Raw genomic sequence first — 17,749 nt, forward strand, 5'->3', positions numbered from 1 at the left:
AGTTGAACCCTCCTACTCATCACTTTGTCAACCAAACCTTTAAACTCATCATAACACAATATTTTAAACCCTCTAACTATTGACCGAACTTATGTGATAATAATATTGGTGAGTTGGAAATATGCGTGATTACACGCGCTTGAAAGCGAGTTAAAACAATATTTTACTTTTAAAAAAATCAATTTAACAAAATTAAAAAATAAGATTCATCTTCTTCAACCCTCCTTCATCCACCCACGACTTTCTTCTTCTTCACCAGCCCTCTCTCCTCTACCCTCACCACAGTCCTCAACTTTCTTCTTTCTCCAGCCCCACATTCACTCTTCTCCACCTCTTCTTCTTCCTTTTTTTTATACTAATCAGTAGCCTCAACTTCTTCTAAAATTTTCATTTTTTAGATTTGAAAAATATTAGTATCATTATTTTATTAGATGATTTCAACGAGGAGATGTAGATAATGTGAAGGATGATTGTGACTATTGAAAATTTTAAAACTCCATTGATAAGCTTAAAAAAATAATAAATGGGTCTTGTGAATTTGTAAAATTAATTAAAAAATTTGATTGGGGTTCATTGAGTTTGTGTTAGTGGACTTATAGTTGAATTTACAAGTTAAATCGAAAAGAATTTGATCTAATGGGTATGAATATAGTGCTCATTTTGATGAGCAAAATGTATTTAATCACGTGTATGAAATTATAACTATCTCAATTTAACTGTTCATCATGCATTATCACAAAATTCTACTCATGAAAATATAAGAAGATCAATAAGACATAAAACATGAATGATTAAAATAAAATGAACTCTATCAAGATAGAGCCAATAATACAACTAAAAATGAAAAAGTTACCTAGTATAATAGAAGAAATACTTACTCTATCAAGATAGAGCCAAATAAAAATAACTAAAAATAAAAAAGTTACTAGCATAATAAAAGAAATACTTATTGGGGATTGATATTTAAACATATTGATTATCAAATTTAATGTAGGAAATAATAATAAATTTGGTCTCCTCAAACTCTCATCTATTCTTAGTCCCACTTTTTCTCCATTCTATGTGGGCTTATGTGTTATGATTATTGTATAAATAAGGCTTTTATTATTTATAATAATCTATAGGTTAGTAGATGATCAAATGAACCAGAAAATACAATAAAAATTATGAACATAATTATATGGGGATCATTATTTGTATTAATATTTTCAACTGAACGCAATATTATTTTATACTATATTTCACACCAAAAAAATTCATAATTAATTAAATCAAACAACAATGGTTAATTGATACATCAAAATTCCAATCCAATTTAAGTGATACCGTATTACATAAAATTTCAAAAAAAAAGAAAAAGGATAAACTTTCAAAATTTACGATTTTAAAATAATCATATAACATATTTACATTGTTATAAATCAATTTATTAGGATAAAAAAAAATTACGTGGTGATGAATATTATCTATAAATTTATTTTTTAATAATACTAAGACTTTATTCAAGATCTTAATAGTTAAAACTTATTTAGATCTTATTTAAATCTTAACATAAATAAATACACCCTCCGTTTCACAAAGAATGACCTTCTTTCCTTTTTAGTCAGTTTAAAAAAGAATGGCTTCTTTTCTTTTTTGGTAACATTTTACTTTTTACTTTCCACGTGGCATGTTTAAGACCACAAGATTAAGGGCAATTTTGTACATTTGACATAACTTTAATTTAGGATTACAAGATTCAAATGTCTTTTTTATTTATTTAAATTCCGTGCCAAATCAAATCAGGTCATTTTTTCTGGAAAAGGAGGAAATACATTTTATAACAATAATTCAAATTCACATCATTAAATGTATTGAACAAATAAGACCCCAGAGCTTTATGTCCACTCATATCCAAAGTAAGTTGACAAAGACTAATGGTACACTCAAATGAACTCATTTTTTTCGTGTTTGACAGCTCATTTTTTTAAAACGCTTACCCTTATTTTTTATTTTTTTTTAAATAGTAATTTTTTGTTCCGCGTTCGAAATCAGAAAACTCAACAATATTCTAATTACACACTCCAAATTATGCTAAAAGGAAATTCTCACATCAAATAAGCTTTCTTGAAATGATGAAAAGCAAAGGAAACTATCTGTCTTCCATTCCCTCCTCTCTACCTAGACTAGATGATCTCTTCAAAGGTTGAAGAGACAAATTGTGGATCAAATCAATCCGTTAACACTAAAAGATTTGGTTAAAAAAAAATGACTAACAGTAGTAGATTTAATAGTCTGCTTTCTTTGTCCGACATCTTTTTTAAATAGTGGGGACAACAAAATACTAGAAAGCACAAATATATATCATCCTATAAATACTATGACCAAACGCCTCACAATCTCACACTCATCTTTTTCTTGTTACTTGCTTCATAAAATATAATGAAGCCCTCCTCCTCCTCTATACTTTCCATTCTTTCTTTTTCTCTCTTGTTTCTTTTTCAACTCTCTTCATCTGAAAGATGCCATCCAAATGACAAAAAAGCCCTCCTAGAATTCAAAAAAGGTCTAGGCAATCCTGAAGACTTGGGTAATTGGGATCCGAAAACTGATTGTTGTACTGATTGGTACGGACCTACTATCAGATGCGATGAAAAAACCAATCGTATTAACGTCATCGACTTCACCAAAATGGATATGGCCGGATACCTCTCCCCCGCCATAGGAGACCTTACATACCTTACAACATTCAGTATCCACAATGTACGTAATCTCACCGGTCCAATTCCATCAACAATTGTTAAACTGACTAATCTCGAATTCTTCAGAATTAGTCAAACAAACATTTCAGGACCTGTCCCTGAAGTTCTTAGTAAGTTGAAAAGCTTAACGTACATTAACTTGTCCTATAATAAGCTTGTTGGAACTATTCCACCTTCGCTATCTCAACTTCCACACTTGGAGTTTTTAGGATTGGATAGGAACAAACTTAGTGGACCAATCCCGGAGTCTTTTAGAAAGTTAGCACCAAATCTAACGTATCTTTACCTTGGACATAACCAACTTACAGGGATTGTACCAACTTCATTTGCTGGCTGGAGTTTTGCGACAATTGACTTGTCAAGGAACATGCTTGAAGGGGATATTTCATTTTTGTTTGGTAAAGATAAGACTACATTTGAAATGCTTTTGGATAGGAATAAGTTTGAATTCGACTTCTCAAAGTTGACGTTTGGGAAGAGATTATGGAGGTTGGATTTAAATCATAACAAGATTTATGGGAGTATTCCAAAAATAATAGCCAAGAATCCGTGGCAAATCTTGAATGTGAGTTATAATAGACTTTGTGGCGAGATTCCAAAGGGTGAGTATATGAAGAAATTTGAGATATATGAGTATCTTCACAACAAATGCTTGTGTGGTGCTCCATTGCCGCCCTGTAAATAATCATCACTAGTATCCTGTCTATGTATTTCAACTTGTTCTCTTTGAATGTTGATGAATAATTAAGCGACGAAACTCAAGGCTTAAAAATGTACTTTAATTAATTTATGAATGAATGTTATCCTTTTTTAGTAACTTCTCGATGGATGATTATATATATTGTCATGAATACCAAGCTACTTAATTTTCACTCTTTTGCTAAGCAAATGATTGACCATCATATCATCCGAAAGAAACAGAAAATACAAAAAAAAGAGATAGATCCAAAAGAACCAAGTGTGTGGTGGTTGCATTTTGCACTTGTTAAATGAGGAATATAATGTCATTTTGTCCTTTTGGCATATCAAATTTCTAACTATCCGAATTATCTCATCACAATAAGATTTGTATATTGGATATGATATTGTTATTATTGCTGACATAGCAAATTTCAAAATATACGTCCGTTGTTTCATAATTCTTATTCCTAGAGTCTTCAACTGGTTTGGATGGTTTGATTTCCATGATACCAACCAAACACAATGTCAAAAAGTGATTAAAATGAGGTCCAACTCCTAAATCATACTATTACTTTTTGATCTTATCATATTCACACGCATTAATTAAGGTCCACAACTTCTCCGTATTACTCCAGTCTCTAGTGCAAATTCTTCTACTTTTTGGCATCATTTATAACTTTCATGTGATTGAGTTGGACAACTTTTGTAATGTTTTTACAGGTGATTGATTAATAAAACAATTTAGTTACCTAAAAAAAATAACAATAGGAATATAATTTGACCAAAATATTAATGAAAGACATATCTGATGAATTTTACATAACCAAATTATTAACGAAAGACAAATATGATAGATTTTATATACTTTAGGAACATTCTTAACCCTCTTATTTTATTAATGATGTAAAAGTTAGTTTACGCGGTCTATGAATATTTATATGACTAATTGAATCATTTTATTATAAGTTACATACCTTCCCTGTGTAATTAAAAAATTATATAAATTCATATAAAAGAACAATCCTACAATAAGTGAAGTTATCACCTCATGAATAAAATGTACTCAAGTACTGAAGTTCAAGTTCCCTTTACACTTCTTATTTATTTGGTCAGGGAAATATTGAATGATAGAAATCTGAATAATAGTTAAGTTAGTATGTACATAAAAAAAGTTAAAATTTATATTACAGCTAAAAATTAGCAAGGCGAAGAGAGAGAAGTATAAGGGGTCCAACTGAATCCCTGCCTTTTTTGTTAAAGAGAATTGGCCGCAGAGAGAGCGCATATCTCTCGTAAGAGAAGGAGAGCCACTTTTTTTTAGAGTAATTAATTCCTGCCTTTCGCTTTTTGGGGTGGAAGCAGTGGCGGAGGGAGGATTTTCATCAAGGGGGTTCAAAAAAAAATTAATCACGTAAATAATATTCACAAATAAACGGATCGAATCAAGAAGAAAATGATTTTTTAATATTTGACTCTGCAGTTAGGAGTTAAACTAATAAATCCTAAATTCCCAATCAGCGTTTTAATTTTTTGGAACTAAACATCATTTTCTGATTGCATTATTATTTTTTAAAAAAAATTAAAACTCTTAAAATATAAGCTGATAAAAAAATGCCTTTGCCCAGATTCGAACACGCGACCTTGCGTGCAATAGAGCAAATTCCTGAACCCCCAAAGCCACTGAGCTACGCCTTTGGTGTATGTTTAGAGGGTTCAATAGTATATATATACACGTAAATTAATATTTTAATCTTTATATATGTAGTGTAATTTTTCGACGAAGGGGGTTCGGATAGAATCACTACACTATCATGGCCAACTATACCAACTCCTTAATTTAAGGATATATTTAATGCTATTTATGAAATTCAATAATAAAAATTTGCTCGGCCTAACCGAACCGTACCCAAGTTTTTCTCGAATATTATGTAATGGAAATAGAGAATAAATAAAAAAAAAATCATATATATATAAGTTATTGAATTTCCATGACATAATGTCATTAGGTGGGTGAGAAGCATTGGAATAATGTCACTTATTCAATTTATTTTCCCTAATATCATTACAGAAGTCATTTTTCTCATTTTCAAGAAACTTAATTTTCTAGAAAAATATTTTAGAAAATATTTTAAAAATTGAAAATTGCATCCGAAACACATTCTTAATTATGGCAGAAAATTTAACGGTCGTTACCATCTTTGCATGTTCTTCCTTTGAATGCTTCTTTCGCTTTTATTTTATGTAATCATATTTTTTATTGGATACATTGTTTAAAATATTAATTTAACTTGTTTATTTTATGGTTTGTATAAATGAATATTACATTGATGAAATTGAAAAATCAAAATAAGGATAGTACTATGTGATAGGAGTATTAAATTAGGATGAGAATTATATTTATTTCTTAGAAATAAAAAAATGAAAAAGGTGTTACCTTTGTGCTTTGACATTTTCATGACTTTTATTAGGTATTAATAATTATTTCCTGCTACCAAACATCACAAGAGGCACATAAAATAAGCTAGTGGTTGAAAATGACTTGTTTACCAAATCTAAGGCTTTTTATCTCTTAGATATAGCAAGGAATCCTAATAAAGATTATCAATAACAAGATAGAGAAATATACTTCTTTTCCTGAATATTTTACTCTCATTTTATTTTATTTTATGTGTTTTAATTTGATTAAAAGAACTTCTTTCTTAAATGAAATTAGAAAGAATGTTCCCAACCTTTTTTAAAAATCGAATTGAAGGCTGCAAGCACTTTTTAAAATCAATAAGTTCAAAAATATAAAGAGATTTTTTAAGGATCTTACTATTTGATACTAAAGGTGTTCAAAACTATCTTTCAATTGTGATTTATTAAATATGTCATGATGCTATTCCTTATAAGCTATCACTAAAAATAAAATGAAAAAAATTTAAAAGTGACACTAGTTTCATAAACATATTGAAATGAAATTAAAGCAAAAAAAAAAAAAAACAAAGTGAAACAAAGTCAACCTCACACATCAAGAATGTGGTGCAACCAATATGTTGTTCCTCTCTAAATTATAAATTTTAGTTTTAGAGCTTTGAATATAAAAATAATAATAGAGAGAACATCTTCTAAATAAAATTTATACGATGCAAATTTAAATTAATCAAGCTTCAATATAAATATCAGAGATGGAATAATAAAAAAAAAAGTCAAACCTCAATGGCGGCTTCATTTGTGCACCTTGGCCAACCCCTCTAATCCTATTTTATTTTATGTATAATAATAACTCCCTCTCTTGCAAGATGGTACTATAAATACATTTAATTATAGCATTTATTATAAAGTACAAAGTTATATCTCTACTCAACTAAAAAGGTGTATATAGCTAGCGTCCGGCATGCTTTTATTTCAACTCTAATGGCTTTTGATTTTCAATCACAACAAGAAATCATGTACGTATAGATTATTATCTAAATTTTCATGTTTTTCCCATTTGGCTAAGTAGATTTTATAGTAGTTGATTTTTTTTTCCTATTTCCTTTTCATTAATTTGCAGAAATATTAGGTGCTACAAAGTTAAAATTTTGAATATTTGAGCAATGGGTTGGAATTGCTTTGGAGTTTTGCAATCATACAAAAACAATAGAGAGACTCAAATCCAAGGTAAGTACACTCATAACTCTTATTTCTGTTTTCTCAATTACATGCTTAAAACAAATCGTTCTTATAAAATTTAGAACCCAGAAAATTTAAAGATTTGACGCTTCTGCTCTACTTTTTGTAGTCCATCCAAATTTGAGAAGTACTTCACATAATTTTCATTTTCTTTTTGTGTTTTTCATTGTGTAGAGTTCACGACCAACAATGTGAGGGTTTTTTCCTATAACTCATTGAGATCAGCAACAGGTCACTTCCATCCATCTAACAAAATAGGAGGTGGTGGTTTTGGAGTTGTGTATAAGGTAATCATCTCGTTTATGGTGTCATGCCTTTTAATGGTCCTTGTGGATGCTAGTTATTAAGTAGTGAGTTTTAACTTATATACGTTCAAAGTTTAAAAGAATCTTTTCACAGTCAAGTCACTTAAAAGATAAATATAATAATTTATCCATTCGAAATGGGATTAGCTAGTAAGTAGATGCATTTAAGGGTGTAGCCTAATGATTAATAAAGTGGGATGAGACCAATGAGATTTTTAGGTTCAAATCTCAACGGAGGCCCAAAAAGGGTGTAGCCTAGATAGACACCTTCCAATGTAACTAAGCTTTGGTGGGTAGAGTACCGATGGAATAGTCGAGTTACATGTAATCTCATACGAACACCACCATCATAAAAAAAGAAAGTAAAATAAGATAGATTACCTGCTACATTAATAATATATATATGTTAAATCTTTTATGTATTTCCACTCTCTGTACTTGTGCAACTTTGTTCTTTAAATGTAGGGAGTTTTGAGAGATGGAACTTGTGTTGCCATTAAATGTCTCTCTGCTGAATCAAAACAAGGGACTAAAGAATTCTTAACAGAGATTAATATGATTTCAAATACCCAACATCCAAATCTTGTTCAGCTGATTGGTTGTTGTGTTGAGAGTGGCAATAGAATGTTGATATATGAATACTTGAAGAATAACAGCCTTGCCAGTGCTTTACTAGGTAATGTTCTCACAGATCAGTTTTAAAAAAAAACTTATTTTGAACCAAATGAACATGACATAGTTGAAGTTAGGAATGTTAAATGAGCGGATTGGACTGAATCTGGACGAGTTAAAATTGTTATTTCAGGTTCTAATGGTAAACGCGTTGCCCTGAATTGGCCTCAGAGAGTTGCTATATGTTTAGGTACAGCATCTGGTTTAGCATTTCTTCATGAAGAAGCCTCACCACCGATTGTTCATCGAGATATTAAGGCTAGTAATATCCTTATAGATGAAAACCTTCATCCTAAAATTGGAGATTTTGGTCTGGCTAAGCTTTTTCCTGAAAATGTCACTCATCTAAGTACGCGAGTAGCAGGAACAATGTGAGTAGTTACATTGAATTTCAGTTTCATAACATTCGATATTCCTCTCCTGTCTCGTCTCAGTATGGTATTCTGATGTGCAGAGGTTATCTTGCTCCGGAGTATGCCTTGTTTGGACAACTCACAAAAAAGGCTGATGTTTATAGTTTTGGAGTTCTTGTACTTGAAATCATAAGTGGAAGAAGCAGTAGTAAATCAGCATTTGGAGTGGAGCTCTTGGTTCTGGTGGAATGGGTAGGATTATACTTTCAGCTTTATGATCTTCAAGATTCATCAGTAATCAGCATTTTGAAAGTTTACGCGTTGCAGGTATGGAAGCTAAGAGAAGAAGGACAGCTTCTGGAAATCATTGATCCAGAGCTAACAGAGTATCCAGAAACTGAATTACTGCGGTTCATCAAAGTTGCTCTCTTTTGCACACAAGCAGCACCTACCCAAAGACCTAATATGAAACAAGTGATTGAGATGTTGTCTAAGGAAGTCAACCTCAACGAGAAGTCGTTAACTGAACCAGGAGTTTATAGACCACATAGCTCGAAACGATCAAGTTATGGTAGTCTGCAGAAATCATCCTCCGCGGGGAAGAATGGGGTGCAATCTGTAAATCCTTTTGTAACATCAACAAAGTTTGAGAGCTTTCAGAGTGTCACCCAAATGCTTCCTAGATAATGTTAACTGGTGTTCTTATTCTTCATACTTGTATAATGTCGTTATTCTAACGTGGGCTATCGAGGAGTAAATGTATTGTCTCTCATTAGACCTAGCTTTTTTCATACATTTTCTCATGTAATGTAAAGTTGGCAGTAGCTGATAAGGGAGAAAGAGAGACAATCACACAGAATGAGCTACTATGTAACTCCAAATTTCAGATATGAAGATGAAGTTTACAGCAGAGACTATGAACACAGTAAAGGATAGAAACTAGGAGAAACTTTTCTCTATGCACATATTAGCTCCTAAAACTAGAAATGAAGGTAAAAACTTCCTGATAGGAGTTATTCTCAAACTCATAAACATATAAAGGACGACTGCTTTACAAGATCAACACAGTAGCATTTTCATTGTGCAGCAGAGAATAAACCTTCAAGGTGCAGCAGTAGTAGCTTGAGGCTTTGCAGAGGAAGCAACAGAAGTTTCTATTCCTGTCGTTGCATCTTTTCCTGGTTCCGAAGATGGTTTTGCAGAAGGCTTCATATGGTCAGGGGGGTTGTGTTTGAGTTTCACAAGTATTTGACGCATTCTAGAGAGTTCAGTTGGCCTGCCAGGTTTGGGTCCTTGGATGACATTGATGAATGGCTGCTTCTCCTTATCCTTCTTTCCTTTCTTTTCTATGGTCGGGACCTCCTTTGGGATAAGCTCTCCAATTGTCCTCCAATAAGCATTATTAGCTTCAGTATGGAACTTCTCTTGGTTGGCCAAGAATAACTGGAAAAAAGAAAAAGATGACACATGAACTGCAACACATTGATTGACTAAGGAGGAACTTGCCGTACTGTGGAACTATGTTTAGAGATTTGACAAACCATAAAACCAAAGACATAGTTCTGTGCAGATTAGCTAATAAAACTCACCAAAGCACAAATACTCAGCATAGATTGTACTAAAGGTTATCAGCACATTTTGATCTCTTGTGGAAACCTTCCACTTTCAATTTTTTTAATTTACACCTCTTACTTAGTGTTAACTCTAAATCATATGAAATGTAAACAGATAAATGTAGAAACTGGTTTTCTCTGTGTGCCTGCCTTGGTTGAGTCGAAAGTACCAATACAATGACTTTTAAAAAACAAAAGTAACTTAAAAAAGAGAGTAAAAAGTACCATGATTAAAAATTGGATAGTACTTTTACCAAGTTAACTAGGTTAATCTCCCTCTCTCAACACTCATATCCTATACCGAAGATTTGAAAGCAACGATTAGGAAGAGAAGGTAACTAGATGCACGACACATCAGACCAGTGATAATTTTCCTTCCAGCTAAAGCAACTGTTTGGAAAACAAACACCCAGCACAAGCAAATTTATGCCAAACTAGTTAACAAACCATGACTTTAAGCAAAAATGCCTCGGAAAGATTTCTAATTTATATAGCTATAGGTCTCACCTTCTCCTTCTCCCGGTTAGCAGCTATGTTGTTCTCACATCTAAGTTTCCATTTCCTATAGTACTCTGCTTTGTATTCCTCTGCTTCTTTAATTATTTCCCTAACAATTTCTTTCTCCCTTTTCTCCTTCTCCTCCAGCCGTATGGCGTTCAATCTGGAAAATGGAACAAATATTACATCTCTCAGCTGAGAAGATAAAAAAATGTAACCTTGTAATTTCATCTCACAAGCAAACAACAAAGGAATAAGATAGTAGGCGAATTAGAATGTCACTACACAAAAGTAAATTGGAAATGGCGAGTTTTAATGCATTATAGGTATACGCTAACAATTACTTGATAACTACGGGGAAAAAAAAGACCATAGGCATAAGCTGAGATATCCTCAAATAGAGAATTATGTGTGAAGCTTCAGATTGCACAATAAACACAATCTTTTCATGCTGTTAACAAGAAAAGCATCACATTTACACACCAGTAAAGAAGCTTTGTACAATGCACAAACAAATATGTACACTGCATATTAACAATGAACTAGTCGGTATTCTACTTTGTATCAGCTTCAGAGATCTTTAAAGGTAAAAAGAATCACAAAATTTCCTTCAGGGATTAAAAGGTAAACTCAAGTCAACTGCCACCATGGACTGAAATGTTTAAGGAAGAGAGTGCTACCAGCAGATATATAGCAATTTTTTTAAAATGTAAATCTACGTTAAGTTAGAACCTACTGTCAAAGTTAAGTAGTGGGTACTCCACAGACACTAGCTTATTTGAGCCAGCTACCTATAAGCTATGAGATGGCAAGATTATTTCATAAACAACTCAATTATCAATAAGTAATCACAGGCCTCCTCAAAAGTTTTAACAGAATTTTCTTTGATGAATTTATCTTCGGACCACCGACCAACTTAAAGTTATGGATCCCCTATTGACTACCGCATTGCAAGACCGTGTCATCAGGAACTCATTTATCACTAATGTATCAAAGATCTCCCAAATGTATTTAGGAGAATTTTCTTCTTTAATGAATTTATCTTAGGAGTTGACTACATCAAAATTCAATTCACTTTCCCCAACTAATTGGTCGAGGTAAGGAAATTACATGTGTTGGGAGGTAAATCAGATTCTATTTTTTAACAAGTAAATAGATCAGAAAACTCTGATTCTATGTTAAATAAGTAATTAACAAAATGTAGAATAAAACATTATTTTTTGAAAAGAGAAACAAACAAAACTGAGAATTGAACTTCTCATAGGTTTTATAAACTACTATCAAGTTCATGGGTTTTATAAACTATTCCCTCCATTTACTTTTACTTGTTCACTGTTCCGAAAAATAGATTTTCAATTTTACTTGTCAATTTTAGCCTATCAAGAAAAGACAATTATTTTTTTCCATGTTAAACCTTAGCATTAAGTTCTTATTTCTCAAAACCTTATACTAAACATCAATTAATACGAGTATTATTGTAAAATTCTCATATCAATTATTGCTTCTTAATGGATTTGCAAGTCCAAAGTGGATAAGTAAAAGTAAACGGGAGGAATACTACAACTATCTTCGTCTCTGAGAGAAAACAAAAAAGATAAGGCAGCACTTATTCACTTGGCAACAAACATTGTAAGCACTTATCATAAGTTTAAATCAGAGAACGAACAAAGTAAATTGAATTTGTCGAAGCACTCAGATTCAAAATACCAGCAGCCATTGCACTAAGCTCCCGCTGTCCAAGCCCAGAAAGGGAAGGACATTAGGTTTACTGTACATAGCCTTACACGAATCTATTTCCATGGCTCCAAACCGTGACCTCATGATCATCAATCAAACAACTTTTACTGTTGCGTCAAGGCCCCTCTCATTGATCAAATATTTTGATAGACAAACAATTAACTAAACTAAAAAAAAAAAAAAAACTAGAGTTGACTAAAATAGCTATTTGCAAAAATCAGTCGCTACCGATTATTATTACCTTAAACAAGCATGATTATCGCAAAAATCCATTACGGACTTTATCAATTTTAGTCAATGAAATCATGTTATACGAATTTAATACATATATGTCTTTGCATGCAGAGAATTTAAAACCGAGAAATGAAAAAACAAAAGTAAAGCTCACCGGCGCCACTCTCTCAGGGCAAAACCTTCCTCCGCTACCATACGTTCCGGCGGAGGGAGAATCGGTCCATTTTCTCCGGTGAACTGAGCTTCAGACATCACCGACTCCAAACCAAAAACGTAGTCTCCGGAGTCTTCAGTAGATACCTCGAAGTCTCCGCCACGGTCCAACGGCGGAGTCATGGGAGGGCCGGTGCCGGAGACGTGTGATGACATGGCGGATTCTTCTTATTTTTGTCCTTTCCCGCAATTTCAGTTGTGTGTGTGTTTGTTCGTATTCTCCTAGCGAGTCAGCAGAAAAGAAATCAAGTGCAGTAAAAGCATTGGAGGCAGTAATCACATACATCGCATTTTCCTTCAGTTGACACGTGTCAACTTACTATAGGGTATTGGCTTTTGGAATAATATACCAATTTACCAGGTAAGTAATAGATTTATTTCCCTTTCTAATTTTTCGAAACAATTACTTGTACTTTATAGTAACAATTTTGTGATTTATGTACTTTTATTTATTAAAAGTTTTGTTATTCGATTTTCGAAATTTATGTTACTTTTATTTATTAAAAATTTTGTAATTTTTTAATTCGGTAAACTTGAAAAGTTTGACTATGCTACTTTATGTTCTGACATTTTAAATGAAAAAAGTTATATCAATAAAACTGAAAGAAAAATATATAAAATAGTGTTTAGTAAAATTAGTTTAATGAGAAAATTTTATCAAAAATTAAAATATTATGTTTGAATTCTTGAAAGTATTTTATATGTAATGAATTAAACTTTACTGAACCGAGAACTTAAGAAAATAATAGAAAACAATTCTTCTTTCGCTAAGCAATTAGAGTCAATGTGAAGGATGTGACTCGTGAGTGGTGGAATTAAAAATTTTACTAAGAAATATCAAAATATATATATATACTAGATAATGTTGCCCGTGCTATGCAGGGCCCAATAATATAAATGGTATGTTTTTGGGGGCTAATAATCCGAGTTTTTGAAGCGATTGTTTGTGTGGATAAAAGGAATAAGTTTTTTTTATCACAAACTTGTACTTTCTTTGACGCTATTTAAGGCATAATAAGACTACCCACATACAACATTTTTGAAATATTTTATGTTGTCAATTATCATGATTTATAGTATTTTTACGATAGATTCACTTCAAGAATCAGTGGAATTTTTTGTATTTTTTTCAAAACATATTTTATGTTGTCAATTATCATGATTTATAGTATTTTTACGATAGATTCACTTCAAGAATCAGTGGAATTTTTTGTATTTTTTTCAAAACATATTTTATGTTGTCAATTATCATGATTTATAGTATTTTTACGTAATTTTTAAATATATATATAAAAAAAAATAAGACAAATAAATTAAAATGAATGCCCAAGTATAATATATAATATTCAAGATTGGGACTTTTAAAAGGGAGTTTATGCCCAAGAATAATATATACTATTCAAGATTGGGAAAAGTCCCAATCTTGAAAATTATATATTATACTTGGGCATAAACTCCCTTTTATTATATAGTAGAAAGTGTGTGTAGTGCCTTTTTCCTAATAAGGCAGAAGTACTCATTACCCCCTTGAACTTGAAGCTTTTTATACAGTGTACACCTAAACTAAATTTTGTTTTAATTACCCCCCCGAACTTGTTTATTCCTCCGTCGCATACACCTTTTTTCGTCCACCTACTGCTGTTGGGACTACACGCGCGCGACAGCTGTCTAAATTGGTGATGTGGATTTCCATCTGGATAAATAATAATCACCTGGATAAATTAATATTGCAAAAAATAAATTTCTTAAATTTAAAATTCATTGTTTAAAAGTTATTTTTGAATAAGGGCTGATTTCGCGGAACTCCTTTTGGATTTGGGTTTTTCTAGACGTGAAGTTGGTCGATTAAATTTCAAATTTGTCTGAAAATTCTTACCAAGTAAGTGTTAATCTTTTGTTTCCTTTACTTTTCATTTACATTTTACCCTATTTTTCGTTTAAAATATGCCAAATATTAAAGAAAAATGAAGATTTTACGTTTTTTTTATTCGCTGTAGCGTTATGATGTGGCAAAAAATCACTTCCTCACGCGCCTAGTAGAGATTGTTGTCAATTTCTACGCCAGGTGGACGAAAAAGGTGTACGCGACGGAGGAATAAACAAGTTCGGGGGGGTAATTAAAACAAAATTTAGTTTAGGTGTACACTGTATAAAAAGCTTCAAGTTCAGGGGGGGTAATGAGTACTTCTGCCAATAAACTTTTCACTTCTCTTTGCAAGTATCTAAAATTACTTCTATGTACGTCTTTCGCTTCACTTTCCCTAAAAATATTTTTTAATTTAAAACTCAAACAATCTCAAATTTAAATTAACACTGATAATTTAGAAAAATGTGATTAACTTTCGAAATTTCACATGTACTACATAAATTGAGTTAAAAAGTAATATATATTATTTTAAAAAGAGAAAAGACATAAAGTGACACTTGAAATTGTCTCGAATTTTTAAAAAGACACCTTAACTATGTGAATGTCCTATTACCCATAATGTTGCCCGTGCTACGCACGGGCCCAATAATATAAATGGTATGTTTTGGGGATAATAATCGAGTTTTTGAAGCGATTGTTTGCGTGGATAAAAGAATAAGTTTTTTTATCACAAATCTGTATTTTCTTTGACGCTATTTAAGGCATAATAAGACTACCCACATGCAACATTTTTGAAATATTTTATGTTGTCAATTATCATGATTTATTGTATTTTTACGATAGATTCACTTCAAGAATCAGTGAAATTTTTTGTATTTTTTTCAAAAACATATTTTATATTGTCAATTATCATGATTTATAGTATTTTTACGCAATTTTTAAATATAAAAAAAATAAGACAAATAAATTAAAATGGACCCAATATATGTTATTTTTGTTGTCTCAATTTATGTGACACAAATGAAATTTGGAGAGTCATCCAAATTTTCATATTTTTTTAAAAAATGTTTTAAGTTATTAATTATTGTGATTTATAATATTTTTATGTAACTTCAAATAACGTACTTTTAAAATGTCTTTCAGATATTTTAAGTTGTTAATTATTATTATTTATAATACTTTTTTGGTAATTTTAAAATGTATATGTGTTATTTTTTTTGTCCCAATATATGTGAGCCTGATAGAATTATGAGAGTGAACGTATTTGATTATATAGCTTTTAAATTGGTAATTATTGTAATTTTTAATGTTTTTAAAGTCATTTGTAAATGATATATGTTGCTTCCTTGATTGTGACTTTTCCATTTGTCACATATATATATATATAGATTTGGTGCCCGTGTGATTTAATTTATGTGATATAAATGGAATTTGAAGATCAGTCGATTTTTTATATGTTTTCTTAAAAATATATTTGAAGTTATTAAATTGTTGTGATTTATAGTATTTTTGCGTTAGTTTTGAATAATATAGGTTACTCATGTTTCAATTCACGTGAATAATCATAAATATTTTCAGTTGTTAATTTATTGTGAATTCTAGAAATTTTGACGTTATTTTCAAATAGTACATGTTACTTATTCTATTCCAATTAGTCAACCAAATTTCTTATATGATTTAAAAATATTTTTAATTGCTAATTATTGTGATTTATAGCATCTTTTATGTAACTTTTAATAATATATAATTTGTTCAAATTCATATGACAATGATAAGATTTCAAGAGTCAACGCAATAAAAATTTTAATTTTGTTTGACTCTAAAAAGGAAATCATAACAATTAAAAGTGCATAGAGAGAGTAATAAATAAGTAATTAAATTTCAAGAAGTTTAAAATAAAAGGTTGAAAAAAAGAATTAGATAGACAACATTTATTGAAAATTGAAAACATATAAATAATAAATGGGCCCAAATGAGGTCAAACTTTTCGGCTAATAAAGTAGTAAGTAATTAATGGTGTTAAATTGTCCAATAATATAAATTTTGAAGGTACAACCATAAAGAAAGAATGTACAACACTAACTAAGCACATATCATCCAATACTTGTCATGTGCTAAGTAGTAGATATTCCCACTTATTATGTATAGTAATATATATATAAATCGTAATAGAATTTTTTGACGAAATGTCAGTTGAAACTCTTGGATACACGTGGCTCCGCCACTTGTCTGAGGTAATCAATTTTCATTTTTAAATTAAGCAGGTTGGCTGCAATTAGCAGATATTCTAAAGCTCATATTAGCTTATTAGCTGCGTAATTGACTTTTGCTTAGTCGGCTGCTAAATGCATTTTGTATGTGTATCAACGTCAATTAATAAAATTATTAAAACAGCGCAATTGACATTAAAACAATGTTATATATAATATAAAGTTTCAAATAGGTTATTGTCTATTTTGTCTCCTCTGATTTTTTTGATAAATGATTTGTTAGTTTATGTTCTTTTTCATTGCCTTGGTTGCTTTATCATGTCCAAAAACAAATACTAATTTATTTAAAATTAAATGTTAATTGATTTTAAAATGGAAAAACTACATAAATAGACATACTTTACTGCCATATATATTATTACTATTAATACTTTCAAAACATTATGTATCTTACCACTAACTAAGAGTTTCCTACCATATATTGAGAAAGATACACTTAGATACATGTATTTTTGCTATCGGATACACTAAATAGGGAGAGAGGCGAGCGAGATTCGTTGTATATCTCAATCACATGTGAATCACACTATATACTTGTATCTGGTGTGATTTGCATGTTTTTGGGCTATCAAATACATAGGAGAGTGGCTAGCGAAATAAGAGAGAGGCAAGCGAGATTTGTTTTGTATCCAGATACATGTGAATCCACATGGATACAATGTATCTAACACAAATTTCACCTAATTTTGACCTTGTATCCTGAGATACACGTATCTAGACATATCTGAACGCATCCAGACGCATCAAAATCTGGTAAAATACGTAATACTGTAAATTATTGTGTATCTAAGTAATTAGATCCTAAATTAATGGGATTTATGTAAGTCTCCCTTTTAAAATCTTATATATTAGTACAATCAATATGGTAGAATAGTAGAGCAAGTATTAGTAACATAACAAAAAAGTCTTCA

General features: G+C 31.0%; 3 protein-coding genes across 4 annotated transcripts; 2 read left to right on the forward strand and 1 right to left on the reverse strand.

Moving 5' to 3' along the window:
* Window positions 1-2,388: 2,388 nt before the first annotated feature.
* Window positions 2,389-3,503, forward strand: LOC102585477 (polygalacturonase inhibitor-like). Its single transcript, XM_006366291.1, has one exon. The coding sequence runs from the start codon at window positions 2,422-2,424 to the stop codon at window positions 3,424-3,426; it is 1,005 nt and encodes a 334-aa protein (XP_006366353.1). The 5' UTR covers window positions 2,389-2,421; the 3' UTR covers window positions 3,427-3,503.
* A 3,254-nt stretch (window positions 3,504-6,757) lies between these two features.
* On the forward strand, window positions 6,758-9,318 carry LOC102589111 (putative serine/threonine-protein kinase). 2 transcript variants are annotated; one of them, XM_015304839.1, is made up of 7 exons: window positions 6,758-6,853; window positions 6,958-7,064; window positions 7,251-7,363; window positions 7,847-8,057; window positions 8,187-8,424; window positions 8,508-8,658; window positions 8,734-9,318. In XM_015304839.1, exons 2-7 carry the CDS (start codon window positions 7,001-7,003, stop codon window positions 9,091-9,093), a joined length of 1,137 nt encoding a protein of 378 aa, XP_015160325.1. In that variant the 5' UTR covers window positions 6,758-6,853; window positions 6,958-7,000; the 3' UTR covers window positions 9,094-9,318. The 2 variants fall into 2 exon arrangements, with proteins under 2 accessions (XP_015160325.1, XP_015160326.1); XM_015304840.1 differs by having other exon boundaries at window positions 8,244-8,424.
* On the reverse strand, window positions 9,256-12,941 carry LOC102585812 (clathrin light chain 2-like). Its single transcript, XM_006366292.2, has 3 exons — window positions 12,643-12,941; window positions 10,527-10,680; window positions 9,256-9,849 (listed from the first exon to the last, which is right to left on the reverse strand). Exons 1-3 carry the CDS (start codon window positions 12,855-12,857, stop codon window positions 9,508-9,510), a joined length of 711 nt encoding a protein of 236 aa, XP_006366354.1. The 5' UTR covers window positions 12,858-12,941; the 3' UTR covers window positions 9,256-9,507.
* Between the last annotated feature and the right edge of the window lie 4,808 nt (window positions 12,942-17,749).

This window comes from Solanum tuberosum, unplaced genomic scaffold, assembly GCF_000226075.1.
Source record: "Solanum tuberosum cultivar DM 1-3 516 R44 unplaced genomic scaffold, SolTub_3.0 scf00627, whole genome shotgun sequence".
In the NCBI taxonomy this organism is placed as follows: domain Eukaryota; kingdom Viridiplantae; phylum Streptophyta; class Magnoliopsida; order Solanales; family Solanaceae; genus Solanum; species Solanum tuberosum.

What these genes read in the sequence shown, in the direction of transcription:
- LOC102585477 (XM_006366291.1), top strand. Translation starts at nt 2,422, where the DNA reads ATGAAGCCCTCCTCCTCCTCTATACTTTCCATTCTTTCTTTTTCTCTC.
- LOC102589111 (XM_015304839.1), top strand. Translation starts at nt 7,001, where the DNA reads ATGGGTTGGAATTGCTTTGGAGTTTTGCAATCATACAAAAACAATAGA. An exon ending in TAGAGAGACTCAAATCCAAG is followed by an intron (nt 7,065 to 7,250) that starts GTAAGTACACTC and finishes TTCATTGTGTAG; the next exon opens with AGTTCACGACCAACAATGTG. An exon ending in CCTTGCCAGTGCTTTACTAG is followed by an intron (nt 8,058 to 8,186) that starts GTAATGTTCTCA and finishes TTGTTATTTCAG; the next exon opens with GTTCTAATGGTAAACGCGTT.
- LOC102585812 (XM_006366292.2), bottom strand. Translation starts at nt 12,857, where the DNA reads ATGTCATCACACGTCTCCGGCACCGGCCCTCCCATGACTCCGCCGTTG. An exon ending in GCCCTGAGAGAGTGGCGCCG is followed by an intron (nt 10,681 to 12,642) that starts GTGAGCTTTACT and finishes TCCATTTTCCAG; the next exon opens with ATTGAACGCCATACGGCTGG. An exon ending in CTAACCGGGAGAAGGAGAAG is followed by an intron (nt 9,850 to 10,526) that starts GTGAGACCTATA and finishes TCTTTTTTCCAG; the next exon opens with TTATTCTTGGCCAACCAAGA.